The sequence below is a fragment of the Podarcis bocagei genome (assembly GCF_964188305.1).
Source record: "Podarcis bocagei genome assembly, chromosome: 11".
Classification (NCBI taxonomy): Eukaryota; Metazoa; Chordata; class Lepidosauria; order Squamata; family Lacertidae; genus Podarcis; species Podarcis bocagei.
Window position 1 is genome coordinate 36,275,457 of NC_138136.1, and position 19,389 is coordinate 36,294,845.

The 19,389-nt window shown below is 41.7% G+C and overlaps 1 protein-coding gene across 2 annotated transcripts in view; it reads left to right on the forward strand.

Annotated features, from left to right (window-relative positions):
• The window catches only part of SV2C (synaptic vesicle glycoprotein 2C), a 95,442-nt gene that overhangs the window by 67,165 nt on the left and 8,888 nt on the right, over positions 1 to 19,389 (forward strand). For both annotated transcript variants that reach the window (XR_014012864.1, XM_081212817.1), the window contains exons 5-12: positions 3,170 to 3,303; positions 4,243 to 4,332; positions 4,562 to 4,672; positions 5,012 to 5,100; positions 6,111 to 6,275; positions 7,049 to 7,182; positions 8,912 to 9,115; positions 10,623 to 10,782. Coding sequence is in view for 1 of the 2 variants with exons in the window: in XM_081212817.1 (XP_081068943.1) it covers positions 3,170 to 3,303; positions 4,243 to 4,332; positions 4,562 to 4,672; positions 5,012 to 5,100; positions 6,111 to 6,275; positions 7,049 to 7,182; positions 8,912 to 9,115; positions 10,623 to 10,782 (1,087 nt within the window). In the remaining variant the exon portion in view is untranslated. The remainder of the gene's footprint in view (positions 1 to 3,169; positions 3,304 to 4,242; positions 4,333 to 4,561; positions 4,673 to 5,011; positions 5,101 to 6,110; positions 6,276 to 7,048; positions 7,183 to 8,911; positions 9,116 to 10,622; positions 10,783 to 19,389) is intronic.

Here is a 19,389-nt window from a genome sequence, read left to right on the forward strand (position 1 = left end):
ACAGCCTTGCTAACTTGTACATATTGGCTGTGTGATACAGAAGTACATGCAACGTGATTTGTTAAAGCTAAAGTATTGACTGGATTTAGATCTTATCCTTTATTAAATAATTACAAAGAGCTGAGCACAGGAAAGAGATATTGCAGATTCAGAATTTACTTAACCTTTACGTTCATTTCTATGAAGATTAATTTTATTGATAATTAGGGCTAGTGTGTAAACCAGTGTGATTCCCTTTATTTTTAATATGATGTTTGGCACGAGAAAGACAGCTTCATTTTCTTGTGCACATCTGATTGAGCAATCAATATCTTTGCTAATTATCACTTTTGATGATAGCTTGTTAGATCAGACTTTCTGTGAGAATGTGTGCATGGCAAACGTGCAGAGAAATAATTGATTCACTTTTCACAGACAACTAACCAGCAACTGTATGTCAATTTAATCTTTAGCCTGACTTTGAATTTCTTAAAGGATGATGGTAAAAAACCAGAACTGACAGCTTTCAGTCTCCATTTGCAGGAAGTAATTTTTTTAGAAGACAAAAGGGGAGAAAAAGTGAAATCAATCTTTTCTATGAGAAAAACCATATGCAGCATGAAACCTGCTGCTTTTAGTTGAGTGATGACATGCTGATGCCAAGAAAAAATGAATGTGAAGTTGTGAATGAGCTAAACAGCATATATATTACCAAATATGATCTTGTAAAAGACTATAAGCCTGGAATGTGGTCTAAGAACACATTATGCATCCAATTTGCTGAAGCTAAGCATGTCCAGGTTTGGTCAGTGCCTGGATGAAAGACCTTGGGTTCCATGATGGCAGGCAGGCAGGCAGGCAGGCGTTACATTACATATGCTAGTGCTTGGAAGAGTACTCTTCCTTCCTTTTTCCTGCTGAAACTATGATGGGAACAACGAGAGATGCTGTTGTGGTGTAATGTTTTGCACTCCCTCCACCTAAATTCAGGTGTAAATGTGTGTCAATAAACCATATTTCTTAAAGACACTACATCCTCTGCTGTACCTCCTTCCAAAGGAACACAAGCCCTGATAAAGTGCCAAGACCCCTGTAATCTTACTACCACTCGGCTGAGATTGGGGTGGCCTGTAACAATATGTTGAATTTGTTGAATAATAACTATTGACCCTGTGGATGTTTAACATCCTAACAAAGTACTTATGAATACAGAGGACTGGAATCAATGAAACAGTTCTGCTAGTGGGAGCCAGTGCAATGAGTCCCACTAGTGCAACAGAATGTTTCCGCCCCTTTCCTCCCCCTGTACCCCGCAAATCTGCCTGGGGTGGATCAGGAGAACCCCCAGAGCAGTGCATGGGGTGGGGGTGGGGGAGGGGGAGAGGAGATAAGAGATTATCTGTCTGGCAAGCAGAAATGCTTGCATTAACAGAACAATCATAACAGCATGACAATGTACCATAGATTATAGCATTTGCATTTTAAAAGGGCATTCTTAGAAGCATTGGATGATGCTAAACAATGTATTTTGTAAACAAATACTGCATGCCTTTTGCTATATTTGTAATAAGGATATTTAGAAGCCCACTAGAATAGCATTTCATTTGTTTTAATTCTTTCCTTTTTCGCATTCACATACTTCAGATTTTTCATTCTCCTATTTTAAACTAGTTCTTAGCTTCCCTTCCTTTTCTTTACACACAGTTTGTCTCAGTCACACACAAACACATCTTTTAAACAAAATCAACATCTAACAAATAATTGTCTGGGTGTGTTTTAATTTCTGATTATTTCTAGCATTGGTATTCAGTGCATTACTAGTATAACGCCTACAGGGAAAGTATTTGATAGACCAGTGTTTCCCAAACGTTTTTGGGCAACGGCACACCTGTTTACTGAAAAAAAATCTCGCGGCACACCACCATTAAAGCCCCGCCCCGTGACATCAGCGCGCAGCGTCACGCCGGGAGGGACGCACAAAAGTGAAAGTTTTTCCCCTCCCCCTTGCCGGGGAACCTCCAAGCTTTGGGCAGGCAGGCAGGCAGAGCTGGGAAGGGGGTTTCCAGGGGACACGGCAGCTCCTCGAAAGGCTTCTCTCAGCTGCGCTCAATCCTCCTCGGAGAGGATTTCCCCTCCGGTCCCATGCCTTCGTTTGGGGCATCGCTCCGGCTGCTCCCTCTCCCGCCGCGCAGGAGCGATGCCTCTCTCTGGCTCTCCCTCCGCGCAGGCTGAGGGAGGGAGGGAGGTGCGCGTGTGACCCGTCTCTGCTGGGAGACCAAACCCAGCGAGGCAGAGTCGCGCGGAGGCGCCCAGGCAGCGCTGCCGGCTGCGAGGAGGAGCGCCAGGCAGCAGCAGGAGGCGCGGCCTCTCCTCGCCGCCGCCGCCCCGCCTCTCGCCACCCGACTCACCCGCCTCCCTCCAGGCATCTCGCGGCACACCAGCCGATGTCTCACGGCACACTCGTGTGCCGCGGAACACCGGTTGGGAAACACTGTGATAGACTATTGTTGTCTTATTTATCTGTTGCTCACTCTCCTTGAAGATTCATCAGCTATTCTGGTGGAAAGTTGTAGGGAAAACATGGAACTTTCGCAGTTGAGAAACACTGCTTACTGTTCATTTCCGGTTCAGGATATTAAATGAGAAATCGCTTGAGAAAATACTGCAATCAGTTCAAGAAAAGTGAAACAAAATAGCCAAAAAAGGGCATCTGTTTTATTCATGGTATGGCTATTATAAATATATATCCCAATCATTCTGTGCTTTCAGCTTGTTGTGCTTTTCTTCTTAGTACATGGAAGAAAAAGGACATAGAGATAACACTAGACAGGAGAAACAAACATGACTCAACATAATGCTTAATGGCAATTATGAACCACAACTAAGCAGCAACTTTCATGGTTGTTTGACGCTTCTAGGGGGGCATGCTGATATTTTGGGATAAACCACTCTAGCCTTTAATTTTCAGTTTTATTTCCTGATATAGTGTAATATTTGATTCCAAAAGTTTCAAAAATGTGGGCTCACTGGAAAAAGCAGGTGCTTTTCTCTTCTCTTTAAAGTGACATCTCATAAGCCATATCAGAGCATCAGTAAATTTCTCATGATCAACAAAGTCAGCCATACAAAATATGCCATGTTTCTAAGGCATTGCCCTTTTATGTGTGCGTGTGCTTTCTCCCTTATCCAGGATGGAGTTTCAGCATGGGATCTGCTTATCAGTTTCACAGCTGGAGAGTGTTTGTTATTATGTGTGCTCTGCCCTGTGTTTCCGCTGTGGTGGCACTTACTTTCATGCCAGAAAGTCCAAGGTTCTTGCTTGAGGTAAAATGCCTATATTATTAAACAACTTGAGTTTATCTGGGGCTTCAGGTCAGACATGGAGACTCTGCTGTCTAGATGACCATTAAGATAAATCAGACTCATGGGGACTGGGGCAGGGTCTTTTCATCAGTGGTGGCCCCACATCTTTGAAACCCCCTCCCTGGAGAACGTTTGGTTCCTCCTTGGTGGTTTTCAAAAGAGCTCTAAAGGTCTGATTCCACAAAACTTTATGGATTTTTTAAAACTGTAATTTTCTTGGTTCTAAATCTTGTTTTGTAAACTGCCTTCTGAAGGTGTGGCTCTAAAAGATGGGATAAAAATAACTGAAAAGGTAAAATAACTTTATGTACACCAGAAAAGTTCTAACCCCTGGATCTGCTGGCTGGAGGGAGTTAGGTGCTTCTTTGCCTTTTAGGAAGTCCTGTATACTGTGAAAGCCCCACCTATGCCCACAGAAAGCTCTGAAGACATAGATATTTTGCTAGCAGTGCTCTCACCTGTGTTAGGCCAGAAGAAGGTAGAGAGACCCCAGCATTGGGGCCACCACCTATGCAAGTCGGAACTACCCCCCCCCCCCGCGCGCGCGCATTTGAACCAATGGGAGGAATTTTTAAAAAGATCCATCAAAGTCCCCCAAAGTCAAACCAGTAGGACTTTGGAAGTGGCAGCTGATATGCCATTTCACACATGTGACAAGCACTCAATATACCACACCACACAGTTTAAAATCAGCTAAAAAGGGGAGCAGTTGGTGAATTCTGAGACTATAGGAGGTATGGTTATCAGTTTTTTCCAAGGGAATAATGATTGTGAGTGAGGCAGGAAAGGTCAATTGCTTAGCTATTATAACTTCTCAGCAATCTCAGTTCCCACATGTTACTCTTCAATTTCTATTTTAATATATATGTGTTCATTTACCAAATGTCTTCATATATGTAGATTGGGAAACATGATGAAGCTTGGATGATTCTCAAACAAATTCATGATACAAACATGAGAGCTCGTGGTCAGCCTGAAAAAGTTTTCACAGTAAGTTGTTATTTGCACCATTATGCCTCATTAGCCCAACATCACTTAAAATTTAGATGGTTATAGTTACTGGGAAGCATGGAAAGTGTCCCTTTTTTCTTAAGGTAAACAAGAGAATTAAGAATATCTATCACAGGTGGAAGTTGTTTGCCTATCCTTATTTGCATAATATCAAATAGTTTGCTAAGGGGAAAGAACATAAAAATCTTTTTTTTCCCCCCTCACATAGGTTAACAGGATAAAAACTCCCAAGCAAATAGATGAGTTTATAGAAATAGAAAGCGATACAGGAACCTGGTACAAGCGGTGCTATGTCAGAGTGCGTACAGAGCTGGATGGTGTAAGTAATTAATTTGAAAAATATTATTTGCACTGAATATGAAAGCAGAACTATAGAAATGTAACCATTGAAGATTGTTGTTAACCTCAGAAAAATTATTTGAAGACGATGTGCTTTAGTTTTTCAAAAGAATGAATAAATGCTCTCTGCTGCCATGCTCACCAGGGATGTTCGAGGTGATGGTGTCTACTTTGATTTAATACATTGCTTTTATCCAATGTTTCTTCCCAATAATTTCAATTTAGCATATATGATGATGATGATGATGATGATTATCCTTTTCATAGTACTCTAAATTGAAATTTAAAAATAAATGTTTATTTTATTCATCTTTCACAGATTTGGTCAACTTTTATGAGGTGTTTCACTTATCCCGTCAAGGACAGTACAACCAAACTTGCAGTAGTATGGTTTACTCTTTCTTTTGGGTAAGAGCAACAAGACACACATGAAGTGGTTGTAATACTGATTAAGCAAAACAGAAAAGAAAGAAATAGAGCAATTTTTTGTCAAGTATTAAATTTTCACAGCTGTCAATAGAAGATCATGTCTTCTATTGGAACATACATGTTTTTACATATGAAGTCTTTCTACGAAGTCCTCTCTCTGAAACACACTAAGTTTGGTGTTGTATAAAGTAACTCCAGAACATAGAAAGAATTACAGATATCAAAGAGAGCATTTCCTCCAATATAAAACTATGAGGTAAAAAACACATTAGCACAAAATGGATTGTTTTGGATGTAGCATTAAACCATGGTTTAGTGTTACAAGAATGATACCTAGGCTGCGCTGGGCTCATATGGTTCTTCCTTTGGGGGGGGGGCACAGCTGTGAGACAGAATACAGAAGCATTTGCTTTTATTTTTGCTTAGCTGAATTTTGTTGTGTCATCCCTACCAGAAGAAACTGCCGTTATTCTTACCTCTGGTTAGTAGAAACAAGGCAACTTCAAAACATATTTGATGAAGTTGGTTTGTTTTCACTAACCAGAGTGAAGATTAACCACAGTTTAAGGTTTGGACAACCTGTTAAATTATGGTTAATGAATCTTTATTTGCATCAGCCACCAGCCATAGCATTAAAACAAAATGCAGTATAAAGAGGATAAAGGTAAAAAGTTAACTATATAAAATACATTTTGGGAGTTTGGATCAATAGTCAAATAATGGATGTTTTTCTTATAGAAATTGAGCTTCAGATTTCCTCGTGACCATGTTGGGGGCAACGTGCAAGCCAATAGTTTGGCTTCTCAGCACTAAATGGCAGTTTGTTATTTTTTCCAAATGCAACCAATTTTAAAACATCACTTGTTTATCAGTGTATATGCAACAAAACACAAGTGTATTGTGTGTTTCAGCGAAGTTTTAAGAAATCTAATTCTTCTGTACCGCTTTGACACTAGAGTCATTGAAATTGTATCTATTGCTTTTCACAGATACTATGGATTGTCAGTCTGGTTTCCAGATGTGATTAAGCATCTACAAGCAGATGAGTATGCTTCTAGAAGGAAGAGTTTTGAAAATGAGATAATAAAAGACTTTGACTTCAACTTTACTTTGGAAAATCAGATTCACTACAATGGAACATTCGTCAATGACAGGTTGAGATAAATTAAATAAATTAAATCAGAATTAACTTTATGAAATAAAGAAATAGTAGTGTGCATCAATATCCAGACTCCTCCCCATCCTCCTACAATCAGTCTTCATCCTTAATAGTTGTTATGGTTCCTTTGACCATGCTGTCTTTGAAGATACTACTTCCATAGTTTGAATTACTAGCATGCAACATTTGAATTGAGTGATGAATTATTGGCATCCATCTGTCTTGAGAGACAATGGAGTACACCTCTGGGGTGAAGCCAAACTGCTGCATCAGTAGCACTGAAGTAAACCCTGGGGTGTGAATCTGGGCAGTGTGTATGGAGGTCCTGGGCTGCCCAGACCACAAGACTTCCATCTCAGCCTCACTGATGTGGTACAAAGGAAAGCAGAGCAATACATGTGGCACCAGCTTGGCTGCAGGAGTTGCCAGAAGGAGGCATGCAAGGTGCCATCCAACTGTCTTAGGGACTCCACTCCATATTTGAGTAGTATTTATTCCTTAGGGGTGTATGAGGTGTTAGGGGAGGGGTAATACCTCTGGTGAGGGACACATTGTGCTCCTTCTGGGGTAGTTTGTCCACCTTTGGCCCCTATCCTGCACTGAGCTCTCACCTGTGGCTCCTAGAAGCTATCAGCATCCAACAGTGGCCCCATTCCAGGAAATGGCAGAATTTCCCTTCAACTGGCCAGCTAAACCAGGTGAGAATAGCCTCTTGTTGTTCACGATGACCGTAAAAATCTGACTGTAAAAATCTCTTCTGTTGCTCAGGTTCACAATGATGAAATTCAAAGCGGTTACATTTCAAGATACTCTCTTTAGCACCTGTTATTTTGAAGATGTTACTACGCTGAATACGTATTTCAGGAACTGCACTTTTGTGAGGAGCATTTTCTTCAACACAGGTATGCTTTGCAGGAAGGAAGCTCATTGTTTGCTGTCCAAATTCATGGGGGTTCCATTTTCTCAAGCATTTCTTTCCAGGAGTAAAGCGGTTATAGATGATTGCAATGAAACACAAAACAAGTTTTAAAAAAACACTTTCTCTGTGTTCCTACTAACTGTTTTATGTTGAACTGATATCTGGGCTTGTAAACTCTACCATGTCATCTATGTTATGGCCAAGCTTCCATGTCCATTTTAATGAGGAAGCATGGGGAGGTTTAGCTGCACCTGGTGTATAAAATGAAGGAAAGAACCCAGCCAACTAACCCTGAGCCCCTCTGTCATGAAGCAGTTTCTGAGGCTCTCTGCTTATTGAATCATGGGGAAAGGGTAAAACCTTTGCAGCTGAGGTCAGGTTGGGTCAGGTCAGGTCAAACTTCTATGCTTCTGGTCAAAGCCCTTTGCAAAAATTCAGACAGGCTCAGAGATATATTAGGCTACAAATCACTGAGGTATTTGAGTCAACAGTGGGAGGGAACATTCATGATTTCAAATGGGCAATGTGTAGCTATCTATCTTCCATGTATGTGGTCATTTATCTGTGTAATGTGTAAACCACTCTGCACATTCTGACATCTGTGCCTTTGGGTTATTGGGGAGCTCCTTCCTTTCAGAAGGTGCATTTAAAGTAATAGGAACTTGGGGCTTCTATGAGGTAGAACCCCCAACTTCTGGAATTCCCAGCCCAGTTTTCTTCTGATACACAAGAAGATTTGATTTAAATATATCACATTTCTTTTCCAAAGCAATTTACAGTAATGATTCCTTAAAAAAACAAAAAAAAAAAACAATTTAAAAACAGATAAACAGCAGCAAGAAAGGTATCTACAATCAGAAAGACAAGCCACCAGTTACTCATCCAAAACCTTAGATGATAAAAAGGTATTAAGCTGTCATCTAAATAATAACAGGATTGGTGCCTTCTCCAGCCTGCCTGAGGATTACGTAAGCAGGGGCCTATACCTGAAAAAGCCCTCTCTGGGATCCCCATCCATTTGAGCTCTTGAAGGCAGGACACTTTGAGACCCAAACTGGACATCAGTGCAATTAGCACATACCTTTCTTCTAATGTAAATAGCAGCTGTGGGTGGTTGAGAAAGCATTGGGACCATGAAAATATTAAAACCTTGGTTTACCAGAACTTTTGCAGAGAACTAAAGAGTTAACATGATTCAGTACTGGTCAGTGAGGCAGTAAAGAATTTGTGGCATTGCATATCTGGCTTCTAGTTGGCCAAAAGCAGGGTGGGGCGGGGCATGGCGGGGAAGCAGAAACAGCAGATTTATTTATTTTTATTTAGGGGAATGTGCAGTCCTACATTGAATAAGGAGATTGCACATCCTCCCCCAAAAAGGCATTGAGTGTGACTTGTGAATGATGGGTGTGAATAATGTTACAGTGCAGTCCTATATAGATCTACTCAGGGAGTAAGTTCCATTGAGTTTAATGGGACTTACTCCCTGAGATGCAGATCACACCAATCTGCCACTAGGTTCTGCATATGACTGTCCTGGAAGCATATAGTATCGACAATTACATCTAATTCGTTATCTGAAAAAAAGTCCATTATCCCACATACAAAAGTTGTTGTTGTTTTCTATCAGTTTTTGAAATGTTTTAAAACAGATGAATTCCTAATTTGAACAGATTGTGAATTCCTGATATTGTTCATTTTCTTCATTTCCATAGATCTTGAACCATATAAATATCCTGGCAGTCAATTTGTAAACTGCACATTCATTCACAACAAGACAGGATGTCAAATATCCTTTGACGATGATTACAGTGCCTATTGGATTTACTTCGTTAATTTCCTGGGGACTTTAGCTGTACTACCAGGGAATATTGTCTCCGCTCTTCTGATGGACAGAATTGGGCGTTTAACAATGTTAGGTATGAACTTTGCATGAAAATGGGTTTTAAAAAATATTATCCTTCACAACCCTACTTTTAAGAATTTCCTGCGAGGGGAGGGATAACTGTTTCCTCAAAAATACTTAATTGGTATATTCGAAATACCCTACAAAAATATTTGAACATAATCTTCTGGAAGTCTCATGTGTGGTGGGAACTGGGGTGGTTGGTAAGATTGGGGCTGTGCCCTTGCACTGACAGAAGCACTGCCACCAATCTGTCGCTCTCACTGGGGCACACAGACTCAAAGACCTGTAGAGTTGGAACATGCATGACGCTGTCCAATCAAGCAGCAATAGCGCAGGTGTTGGGAGTGACTCTTCCCTATCCTCTACTGATGAACTCTGCAGATAAACAGAAAGAAGTCTAGCTAATTATCTTTACAAGTCCAGGGTAAAATTGGACAAGCCAATGGTTTTGTTTGTTTGTAATTGCAGAAGGTTGTGTGCCTGAGCCAGGGAATGGTCCTATGGACAGTGCAAGCCTATATATGTATATTCAGAAGTAAATCCCATTGAGTTCAGTGGGACTCATTTCCAGGTAGCTAGACATAGTCTTTCTCTTCTTTTTTCCTATTCAATAGCAACCCACAGCCCACACTAGCCGATTCCAAAAAAGCTGCTTTTTCACTTGCATGCTGAAAGATTTGGATATTTGTATTTCATTTTCCTGTGAGTGGGAAAGCAGCTCGGGGTAACTGACTGGGGAAAATGGTGAGAGGAAATGATTCAACAACCTTCTTGCTTTTCCTATGATCAAACTCACAGGCTCCTCCTCCCTTTCCTTTTTAAATAGCCAGGAGATTATTACAGAGGTGTCTGGCATGTAATATATTATTTTATTTATTTATTCTTATTTATTCTTATACTGCCCTATACCCATAGATCTCAGTGTGGTTTACAGTACAAATATGTAATATAAAGATTGGTTCTAAAATCACTTCTATAGGCGAACTAATCACTCTTTGTCACTAGTACTCAAATCTTTGGCATTCCAGACTGGGCAGAGCATTCTCAAGGCGCAGAACTTGTTCCCTTGGGGTTCCTAGGTCCAACTGGGCCCTTATAACCTCCCTAAACGAACTGCCCCTCCAAGGCAGTTAAGATAGCCCTCTGGCCTGGAGCCTAGCATTCTGTAACCTCTCTGTTAGTTTCTGCCAGGGAGGGGTGCACCGATGAGCAATGTTTTGGGGGCTGCAAGAACCTTGGTGACAAGAGTGCAGGACCCTTGGGAATCTGGCTCAGGGATTGCTATATTTAGGGGTCTTTGCCTTTTCCTACCTGTTGGGTTCAGACTTGATGTCGTGGGCTATTTGCCTAGGTCCAGTAATTCTACAGGTGCTTCTGGCTCTCACAGCCTGCCTCAACACTTTGCGTTGATATCCAGGATACTGTTTGTGATTTGGAGTCATGACAGCCATGTGGCATTTCTTTGAAAGGCTCATGACAAAATCAATAGTGATTCTTTCCTTTCCCCTTGAATGCAGGTGGTTCTATGATTCTTTCTGGAATTAGCTGCTTCTTCCTGTGGTTTGGTACAAGTGAATCCATGATGATAGGCATGCTGTGTCTGTACAATGGCCTCACCATCTCGGCGTGGAACTCCCTTGATGTTATCACTGTGGAGCTTTATCCTTCAGACAGGAGGTATACTCTTAAATACTTGGCTTTCTAAAGCATTCTGAATCATAATTCAGAAACATGTTAGGCACAGATTAAAAGATCAGAACCTCTTATTAATGGTTTGCTTGTCTTTAAAGGAGACAAATAGGTAGGAATAAACAGGTAGTTTTCATAATGGAGGCAAATAAGTACTTGGGTCCCCTGATGGTGTGCATTTGGGACCAGGGCTATTCGACGTATTCATAAATTATCTGGACTTAGAGTGAACAGTGTATTTCCTAAGCCTTTCCTCTGACATTGACCACTGTCAGGCAATGTACTAAGCTGCACAGACAATTTGGATTAACCCCAGTGCAGCTATTGTTACAGTCAGCAGCAGATAAACTTCAACCTTTTGCTTTCAGATTAGTAGTGCTGTGGTTATTTATAAATCAAAAGCACTTTGCTTTTATAGCACTTTGTTATCATAAAACTTCCTCAAAGTGTCCCACTATCAAGCTTTAATGTAGTATTAAAATAAACCCTCTTTAGAAGGGAGCCTTTTCCCTTTTTTAGAATTTATGAACATAATGGCCACAATCAAAGAGTTAGGAACACTTAAGCCCCTCTCCTCTCCCTATTGCCCTTGCAGTTCTCATTTAAGAAAAATGTTCACACAGTTCAGCATCAAAATAGGAGAAGAAAACCTCAAGGTGCTGAAGGCTGATTCATTTGAAAAACAAACAAACCCTTTGGTAAATGCGGCGCCTAATATGTTTTAAGCAGTTACTCTTCATCAGTGACAATGATATATGCCAATTTTCAACATGAGAAGTCATTTTATTCTCAGCACTCATTTGTTGTTTTACCACAATTGGTGCTGGCTGGTGCCCATTCGGACTAGCAGGGTGGAAGACAGGCCACCAGCATGTGGAGCCAGAACCAATGACAGTCAGAGTTAACTCATTCTAGGTTTCTCCCCATCTGAGCTCTACAAGGGCAGAGTTGTAGCTAAGGAAGAGGACGCTGGTAGCCATGGATACGTTCTGCACTGGTTGTAAGAAGGTAGGCAGACTGAGGTTGGTGAGGCAGTGACCTGTTTGCCTGCAGACCAGTATCCACTTACCCCCAACTCACCATTGGCAAGGCATGGGGAAGGAAGCTATTACTAGGCAGGTCTGGTAGGCTACTGTAGAGGCATGCCATGCGACTTTTAACTGGTATCTCATTCAACTCTTAACCTTTTTGAAAAACCATAGTCTATTTCTTGGCCCATTGTCTTATATTTCCAAATGTGAGTTGTTTGCAATCCATTCACATCTAAGGCTCACTTGCCATGCTCATGAAACAAACAGAATAGAGACTTATCCCTGTTTCTGCATGTCCCATGCCTAGAAAGGACTGGCCTGAGATGTTTTCTACTTGTCTCATGCTTCCCAGGCATGGGTCCAAGCGGTTTCCTGCTGGTCCTGCCACTTTCCCCAGGAAAACCCGCTCTTTAGAGTTTCTTTGGAACAAATGTCAATCTGCAGCAAACCCAATTGATGTTTGCTCTGATTAAGTGGTAACAGTCAGATTTTCATGGGGGAAAGCAGTGGAACAAGCGGAAGTTTGGATCAGCCCTTAATTGAACTATTTTGAGCTGTCTTGCAGATGCAAGTCATAGACCCTTGCAGATATAAACCATGATACATAAATGGTTTTTCACATGATAAATACAAACCGTCCAAGAATGGGAATTGAAGCAAGCAGATGCATTTATTTCATGTTTCTTCTGACTAGCTCAAGCTCCATTTGATGGGGGCATGGCATTTATTCTGTCTTGAGAATGAATTGATGGACTCTTGGCACTTAAAAAAATACTGCATTTTGCTTGTGTTTTATTACAACCATTTAATAAGCTAAATAATTGAACACACTTCTCTACTTGCATTGGGTTTTTGCACTTCATTTTGTGTTAGGATACACCAGGGTTTCCCAAACTTGGGTCTCCACCTGTTTTAGACTATAATTTCCATCATCCATAACCATTGGTCCTGGTAGCTAGGGTCCCTAGGGATGGTTGGAAAATTGTAGTCTAAAACCAGCAGGAAACCCTGGGATACACTTTCATTGTTGGTGTAGGCCCAACGACCACCCTTTTTCTGTTTGATTTAGGGAGGGAACAAATGCATTAGCTGTTCAGTGGAGTCTTCTCTTAATACTGTGGCCCACCAGATGTTGCTGGACTAGAATTCCCATCTTTTCAGACCATTGGCTTTGCTGGTTTGGGGCTGATGAGATCAGTAGACCAACATCTGGTTTCCCCACTCCCACCTTAATACCTTCTTTTTAAAAAAACCACCACAAAAATTCTCCTTTCTTGGTTGTAAATTTATTTATGGGCTATGATAAACCCTGTCTTTAAACCTATAATGTCATAATTTTGAACTGTGAGTTTTTACTGCCACCTTGTGGAAATGGAATACAAGAGTGTCCAACTCCGATTACAATCATATTATCCACTCCTGGCATATAATGTTATCCAAAGGCAAAACTGATGACACTCCTGTATTCTTCAGCCTAAGGTTTCCCCCCGGATGAATCTGGGGACACTTTTCAACTTCAATGGATTTTGTATGGGGACTGATTTGTAAATCCGGGGACTGTCCCTGGGAAACGGGGACATCTGGTAACCTTACTTTAGCCTCTTTTTATGGCTTAGGCAACGCTCAGATCCTGTTTCTCTGTGAAGCAAGCTGTAATAATGCGTTCCAGAAGCTCTGCCTGGCTGTAGTTTTTCACCAAACACATATAAAACGTCGTCAGTCTTGCTAGTTATCTAATAAAAAAATATTTATTTCCTCCATTTACTCTACATCTCACCTCCTGTAGTCTTGGGAAGTCTTTTGAAATTCTAGGCTGACACATTGCCATATTTTCTTCTGTTCCACATCTGTGGTTTCAGACTAGAAGTACTAAAGAATCATATCACACCCTCACTGTGGGTTTTTTTCTTTTTCTTTCAAATTTTATTATATTCTCTTTCTGGTCAGACAGAGTGTGGAATTTTACCCTGCTTATCTGTCCACAGCTCTCCTAATCTTTCTTGGCTGTCTTTATTTGTAAGCTACTGCAGTGTATTTTGCTTCAGATATGATCTCAGGGAAGACTTATATGTAATATAATCCTGATTTTTCTCCCCCCAATCTGCTTCCTTGAACTTGCGCTCTCAGTAGCTGGTGTCAGATAATCTCAGCAGGTATAGCTTTTAAAGGCTTTAAAATACAGGGGAAACCCATTTTATTAACTTGTTCAGTTTTCTGAATGTGGAACCAGAAACTTCTCTCAAACCCCAACCTTGGGATCTAAATAAATACTCACTACGTGCCTTACAAGGCAGTTTGCCTTCCTTAATGCTAAATTAACTGCATATTTGGGTGGTGGAAATCTTGATAAATCCTCACGACAGTTCATATTAAGTAACTTGGCCAATCCCAAAAACATCAAGTGCTGCACACTATCAAATTTCTGCATCTGAGAAATTCTGAGATTAAAAAAGAGCCTCTCCTTGAGATCCTGGAGAGCTCCTGCCAGTCAGAGTAGATAAAACTGGGTTAGATAGGCAAATCATTCATTCATTCATTCATCCATTCATTCATTCCCCAGCCACTCTGGGCAGCTTCCAACAAAAGATTAAAAATACATGAAAACATCAGTCATTAAAAGCTTCCCTAAACAGGGCTGCCTTAGAAATGTCTTCTAAATGTCAGATAGCTGTTTATTTCCTTGACATCTGATGGGAGGGCGTTCCACAGGGCGGGTGCCACTACCGAGAAGGCCTTCTGCCTGGTTTCCTGTAACCTCACTTCTCACAGTGAGGGAACCGCCAGAAGCTGGACCTCAGTGTCCAGGCTGAACGATGGGGGTGGAGACGCTCCTTCAGGGATACTGGGCCAAGGCCGTTTAGGGCTTTAAAGGTCAGCATCAACACTTTGAATTGTGTTCGGAAACGTACTGGAAACGTACTTTCACCTGGTATAGGGCAGATTCCTGTGGACACATTTGCACCTTGCCATGCTGCCATCCACAACTGGCCAATAGAGACCAAACAGAGTAGTAGTCAGAGGCAATGCTTCCTTGGAGAATAAAAGCATAGGTGTTGCATATTCAAGCAGGGAGAAGCTTTTTTCAGAGGCGTGCAAATGATTCAAGTAAACAAGTTCTACTGAAGTATATTTCCCTTTCCTGTTCTTATCTGCATGTATTTATGAATATAAGGTCACCCTCATTCTCTCCCTCCCCCCTTTAAAGCAGTGTTTCGCAGACTTGAACCTCTTCCTTTTAAGTTTATACTACCTTCTTGGGTCTCCAGCCATCTGTTGAGCAGGTGAGCACATGGAGGTCCTTTAAAAAGCTATGCTTTTTTTTAAAAAAGGAAAGAGTCTAGAAGAGAATATTCTGCTTTTACTGCCAAAGAGCACGTATTCCTTGTTATTTCGCAAGGGTACAGGATATTCCATCATCTTGGTACTGGTTTTTCAAGCCCCTAATATAAGTACATTTGAACAGATAAAGCTCATGTCCTATCTGGCTGTTGTTTCATCAGGATTTCCACAGGTCCCTTAAGTAGGTGGACCCCTGAAGACATAAATATTTTCTGTTTCTTGAAAGATTACCATCTCCTTGTTCTGTAAACTGGATCTTTGGCCCTCTGATTTTGACCTAATTGCCAGAGGCTACTTTTATCAGGCAGTCTTGCAAAATAAAAATAAAAAAATCAGATGTGAAAGAGACTTCAGCATGGAAGGGCATCAGTGTGTTCTGATTTAAGACTGGTTTTTAAAACTATAATTTGAGTTGGAAATAAAGGAACAAGACACCATATATATATATATATATATATATATATATATATATATGCGCAGGTTTTGTTGTCTTCGGGTGTCTTCCCGTGTAAGAGTTGGGGTGTCTAGGCGACGTTTCGACGAGGTCTCACTCGTCATCTTCAGGCTGGTGCTTTCGGCTTCTTGTTACTGGAACAGAGCAGGATCTCAGTGTTTGAGTTCCTATAAATACTGTTGAGGGGGTGTGGTGTATAGCCTCCAACGTTCTGGGCAGAGAGGAAGTTCCCAGGTTAGTGTGCCTTTTCTTCTTTTGTTCATTAATTACTTGAGGGATATCCTGAGAGATTTCTTGAGTGATATTCTGAGTACCATTTAGGAGGGTCATTAGGAGTGGATTAGTTGCTAAAGCTTTCGTGTCTTGACCTCTTGAGCTTGTGAAGAGTTTTTTTTCCTGAGAAGATGGCTGTACTGCACTTAGTTGTGCTCTGGCTTGGCTTCGTGTATAGGGGCGAGCTGTGGTTTTGTGCCCTGTGCCAGCCAGATCTGTGTAGGGATTGCAGGGGGGTGCAGCATCCGGAGGTGCCACTGTGGTTTGGCTACTGGATGGTGTCTGTAATTTATCTGTGGAGAGGGTCTGGGTTTGGGTCTGGTGAGGTTGATTGGAGATGGCGTTCTGTGTGCCTCTGGTTCTGGTGTCGGTTTTTGTGGGGAGGGCTAATTTCCAGATGTCTGGCAGGCGGGACGTGTCGTCACGCTTGTTCATGTTGTGAGGGTGTTTCTCTATCTCGATGGCTTCCATGATTATTCTCTTGTGGTGGTGTTCCATGTTAAAGAGCAATTTGGAATCTGCAAAATTCATTTCGTGTCCTGTTTCTTTCATGTGTTGGTAAAGAGAGGAAGTTTTTTCTTCTTTTTTGACGGCATTCTTGTGTTCTGCGATACGTGCATTTATTCGTCTGTTTGTTTGTCCAATGTACGTGGCTGGGCAGACTTTGCAGGGTATTTCATAGACCCCTTGGTTTTCTAACTGGATTTTATCTTTGGGGTTTCTGAGGATATTGGCTATTTTTTGGTTGGTGCAAAAGGCTGTTTTGATATTGTGTTTATGGAGGATTTTGCTAATTTTATCTGTAGTGCCCTTGATATAAGGAAGGAGGGCCATGCCATTGTTTTCTTCTGTGTCTTGGTTTTTGGGGGGTGTTTCTTTTTGGATTAGTTTCGTAACCCTGTTTTGCTGGTATCCGTTGGCGATTAACACATTTGAGAGATTCTGTAACTCAGTTGCAGCACAAATAAACTCCGTAGCCAAGACTCTCATCTCCAGAACCAAACGCCTGGCTGACAAAGACCACTTGACAACTGAGTTACAGAATCTCTCAAATGTGTTAATCGCCAACGGATACCAGCAAAACAGGGTTACGAAACTAATCCAAAAAGAAACACCCCCCAAAAACCAAGACACAGAAGAAAACAATGGCATGGCCCTCCTTCCTTATATCAAGGGCACTACAGATAAAATTAGCAAAATCCTCCATAAACACAATATCAAAACAGCCTTTTGCACCAACCAAAAAATAGCCAATATCCTCAGAAACCCCAAAGATAAAATCCAGTTAGAAAACCAAGGGGTCTATGAAATACCCTGCAAAGTCTGCCCAGCCACGTACATTGGACAAACAAACAGACGAATAAATGCACGTATCGCAGAACACAAGAATGCCGTCAAAAAAGAAGAAAAAACTTCCTCTCTTTACCAACACATGAAAGAAACAGGACACGAAATTAATTTTGCAGATTCCAAATTGCTCTTTAACATGGAACACCACCACAAGAGAATAATCATGGAAGCCATCGAGATAGAGAAACACCCTCACAACATGAACAAGCGTGACGACACGTCCCGCCTGCCAGACATCTGGAAATTAGCCCTCCCCACAAAAACCGACACCAGAACCAGAGGCACACAGAACGCCATCTCCAATCAACCTCACCAGACCCAAACCCAGACCCTCTCCACAGATAAATTACAGACACCATCCAGTAGCCAAACCACAGTGGCACCTCCGGATGCTGCACCCCCCTGCAATCCCTACACAGATCTGGCTGGCACAGGGCACAAAACCACAGCTCGCCCCTATACACGAAGCCAAGCCAGAGCACAACTAAGTGCAGTACAGCCATCTTCTCAGGAAAAAAAACTCTTCACAAGCTCAAGAGGTCAAGACACGAAAGCTTTAGCAACTAATCCACTCCTAATGACCCTCCTAAATGGTACTCAGAATATCACTCAAGAAATCTCTCAGGATATCCCTCAAGTAATTAATGAACAAAAGAAGAAAAGGCACACTAACCTGGGAACTTCCTCTCTGCCCAGAACGTTGGAGGCTATACACCACACCCCCTCAACAGTATTTATAGGAACTCAAACACTGAGATCCTGCTCTGTTCCAGTAACAAGAAGCCGAAAGCACCAGCCTGAAGATGACGAGTGAGACCTCGTCGAAACGTCGCCTAGACACCCCAACTCTTACACGGGAAGACACCCGAAGACAACAAAACCTGCATTCCTGTACCCGTGAAAATCTACGAAAGCATATATATATATATATATATATATATATATATATATATATATATATATATAATGATTATTATGTATTGGAAGGCGCTGAATTGCTTCCAATGTAGAATAAAATTTGCTAACAGGTCAGTTAAATAAAGGCTGAGGGAGAAATGGCAGCTTAAATACTTTGAACATTTTTTAAAAAAACTTTTCTCTCCAACCTTCTGAGTGCTGCTTTATGGCAGGGGCTGATGGGAGTTGGAGTCCAGCAGCATCTGGAGAGCCACAGGTTCCCCATCCTTATGTTATGGGTTTTTATATAGAAAATGCATGAAAGCTGCATATAAATTATTGTATGTGGCAACTGCACATGCTCTAAACTCATTTCTTTTTTTTTTTGATAGTTACAAGCTTGGAGGATCAGGGGGATGCTATGGACGTAGTATATCTTGATTCTTCCAGGCTTTTTAATGAATTATTTTTTATTTTAATATGTTTGTCATATTTTATTTATGTATTATTTTGTTTTTGTGAACAATCCTGGGAGCTCAATTGGAGGGCAGTATAAACGCGGGTGGCGCTGTGGGTAAAAGCCTCAGCGCCTAGGACTTGCCGATCGAAAGGTCGGCGGTTCGATTCCCCGTGACGGGGCGCGCTCCCGTCGCTCGGTCCCACGCCTGCCAACCTAGCAGTTCGAAAGCACCCCTGGGTGCAAGTAGATAAATAGGAACCGCTTACTAGCGGGAAGGTAAACGGCGTTCCGTGTGCTGCGCTGGTGCTGGCTCGCCAGAGCAGCTTCGTCACACTGGCCACGTGACCCGGAAGTGTCTCCGGACAGCGCTGGCTCCTGGCCTATAGAGTGAGATGAGCGCACAACCCTAGAGTCTGTCAAGACTGGCCCGTACGGGCAGGGGTACCTTTACCTTTATAAACTTATTTTAAGATAAATTGCTGAGGAAGTGAATTTTCAGCATCTGCCCCAACTTATTTATAAGGCATGAAGTAAGAAGCCTCCAAGTTTGAGGTCTAGGAGCTTCTGGATTGGCCCTGTTCTCTTTATCAGTCTCACGGCTGACACAGGGTATGTTAAGGGGACGTGAAAGTGAGTGAATACCATAGTCCTTTTGCAATCCCAGGATGTCACTGAATTGCAGTGGGAGGGTATGGTGCCTGTTTATCATAAGATCTGTAGTCATTAGGGGCTGTTCAGTAATTTTCTAGTCGTTGCTGCATCTTCAGCTAACCTTTTTGAGGAAAACCGCC